The sequence below is a fragment of the Oratosquilla oratoria genome, chromosome 27 (genome assembly GCF_046742065.1).
Source record: "Oratosquilla oratoria isolate Oo_2021 chromosome 27, ASM4674206v1, whole genome shotgun sequence".
In the NCBI taxonomy this organism is placed as follows: Eukaryota; Metazoa; Arthropoda; class Malacostraca; order Stomatopoda; family Squillidae; genus Oratosquilla; species Oratosquilla oratoria.
The window spans coordinates 4,570,898-4,573,397 of record NC_134803.1 but is presented as its reverse complement, the minus strand read 5'-3'; the positions used below and the strand labels follow the sequence as shown (position 1 = coordinate 4,573,397).

The 2,500-nt window shown below is 44.6% G+C and overlaps 1 protein-coding gene across 4 annotated transcripts in view; it reads right to left on the bottom strand.

Annotated features, from left to right (window-relative positions):
• Positions 1–378: 378 nt before the first annotated feature.
• Positions 379–2,500, bottom strand: part of LOC143039862 (lactosylceramide 4-alpha-galactosyltransferase-like) — a 58,972-nt gene continuing 56,850 nt past the window's right edge. For all 4 annotated transcript variants that reach the window (XM_076210127.1, XM_076210129.1, XM_076210128.1 and 1 more), the window contains exon 5: positions 379–2,500. This exon is cut by the window's right edge and continues 31 nt beyond it. In XM_076210127.1, coding sequence (XP_076066242.1) covers positions 2,333–2,500 — 168 coding nt within the window. In that variant the 3' untranslated portion in view covers positions 379–2,332.

Sequence of the window (2,500 nt, the reverse complement as noted above, 5' to 3'; positions counted from 1 at the left end):
CCTGTGTTGAGGTGAGATAGCCAGGGATCCGGACACAGAGCATCTTAGAGCCGTACTTTAAAACATTTCGCCTGCCCTGGCCGACGCTTTCTACAATTAAGAAATAGAATTTTACTGACTTTATTGGCTATACTTATGCGAATTATCGGTAGATTTCATGGGTGATCCAGAAGGCCAGGTAAACCAAACTGGGGAAACGATGTTACTTCTTTCTCATGGTAGAAAGCCTTGGCCAGGACCTTTGAGAGGTTTAAGAATAGTAGGGCTCTCAACCCTTTCATGTCATCTAACACCTTCGGCTTGATGGGTTGGATAATTTGCCCCGTTGTTCTAATATGGACAATACATAGGCGGCATAAAGGCACAAAAACGAGAGAATAGAAAATACGTTTAATGAGAAAATTCTTCAGAAAAAAAGAATACAGAGAAATAAACGTTCTGTTCGTGTTCACAAAATGAGGTATAGCGTGGTGCAGAAAACTGGATCTTGAGGTGTTACATATTTATCCTCTACATGTAGATTTGTACCCCACCGGGGGTCAATTTACTCTTCGTTTAGAATCTTCGCTCTAACCATTTCTAGTTTTTAGCAAAGGAGATCTTGATTGATCCGCTGTGGCGCGGTAGGGTTAGATCTCCCCTCGTCCTCACAACACCTGGGTCCGATCCTGACCTTTTCCGCTGGCTGCTACTTGACCTGCCCAGATACTAGAACCATTGAGCTAGTTTGTCTAAAAAAGCGTGTTTCCAAGAATCGTGAGGCATTATCGCCTTTTCCCTTTCATGAAGAGGTTCTAGAATTGGTTCTTAACTTTGTACTGTCTCGGGGGTTCCTTTTAACCTGATTAAAATAGTTTGGCGCTAATCGTTCAGGAAGATGAGTTTGTTCGCTTGGACAGTGTAGGTCACAGTGGTTCCCAAACTTTTTTTGGCCGCGACCCAAATCCAGATCTGGTGAAGATGTGGCGACCAAAGCATCAAAAAGCAGTTTCGAAAGTCTTCTTTTATTGAAAACACAAGTGTAGGGAAGCTTTTGATTGAAATTATTTTTTTTCTAACAAGGTCTCGCGACTCATTCCTGAACACTTCGCGACCCATTCTTAAACACTTCGCGACCCATGTTTGGGTCGCGACCCATAGTTTGGGAATCGCTGGTGTAGGACGAAGACTCTCCGCCCATAAGCGTCTTGGACTCCTTCGAGGTGTGGAAGGAAGAATCAGGACGCTCCTCCTACCCCAAATTTTGATTTGAGGCCTTCCGCATCGGAGGGGCTGGGGCTCACTCGGTTGAATAGAATCACACGGCGGCATCTATCATGAGCGACTAGAGTCATCAAGCGCCATTAAAAGGTTTGCGGTCGTCCGCCGTGAGACTTGAATTTTTGTAAAAGGCGCGACCGGGGTGAAGGGTTTAATGCAAACGAGAGCGGATAGGCTGATAAACATTAGTGCCACCGAGGAGACTAGTGTCACCCGTGTCCGAAAAAATAAAGAAAAAGAGAGAAAGAAAGAAAGAAGCAGCGCTTTCAACACGGTGACGTACCAAAGGGTGGGAGCCGGGTGATTTGATAGATTGAGGCCCCTTCCAGGCCGGAATTTGCTTCGTCACTGTGTTTAAGGGTTTGAGGGCCCTGTTATCAAAACGAGGTCGTAATTGCCTCTTTCACTTTGCTCGCAAATGAAAATAGTCGCAATACAGGAAAAGAATACAACGGAACAGATATGAAGAGAACTGAGAGAGAAATGGATGGGGAAGGGCAAACGAAGATGTGTTGGGAATAGAGTTTATTGCCCTAACGTTTGTCCTTCCCCACCCATTTCTCTCTCTTTTGTCTAAAATAATTTTTAAAAAGGAAGAGAACTGTTTATTACTAACAGGAGGATGTGGCAAAAGATGAAAAGCCAGGAGAAAGAAGGAGGAACGTCCAAGAACGGCGGCGTGGTGTGCCCCAGGGGTTTGTTCCGGGTCCTGATCTGTCCTGATGTACATGGCATTTTGAATGCGTGAGTCAGTTTTCATGAAGATTCGTTTAATATTTGTCGCCACATTTTTTTTCAGTAAGTTCGGTCGACTGTTACGTTCGCTCACAGAAACTCCATTGAACTGAATAAAATCGTCTGGCATTAGCCAGAACAAAACAATCTTGTATCAAGTTTGATATATTTAGTGTAAATGGTTTTGACTGCAAAACATGAAGGGATGACAAATTAGATTACAAAGAAAAATGCGACTGACAAGGATACAGGAGTGATTAAGTTTGTTGAGAATTCTGATATTCTATATTTTTAGAGCTCGTCGGAAACTCCTTTAGATCTGGCATGTAATCAATCACTAGAACACACCATCGGAGAAGTGGACCGTAACAGGACAGGAGACTTGGGCGGCCATGGCGTAGGGCGTATGGGCGTCCAGAGGAACAGGGTAGGCCTGGGTGTGCATATTCCACACATGCAGCGCCAGCACCTCCTTGTCAGTGAGGAGGAGAGTGGCCAGGTCCTT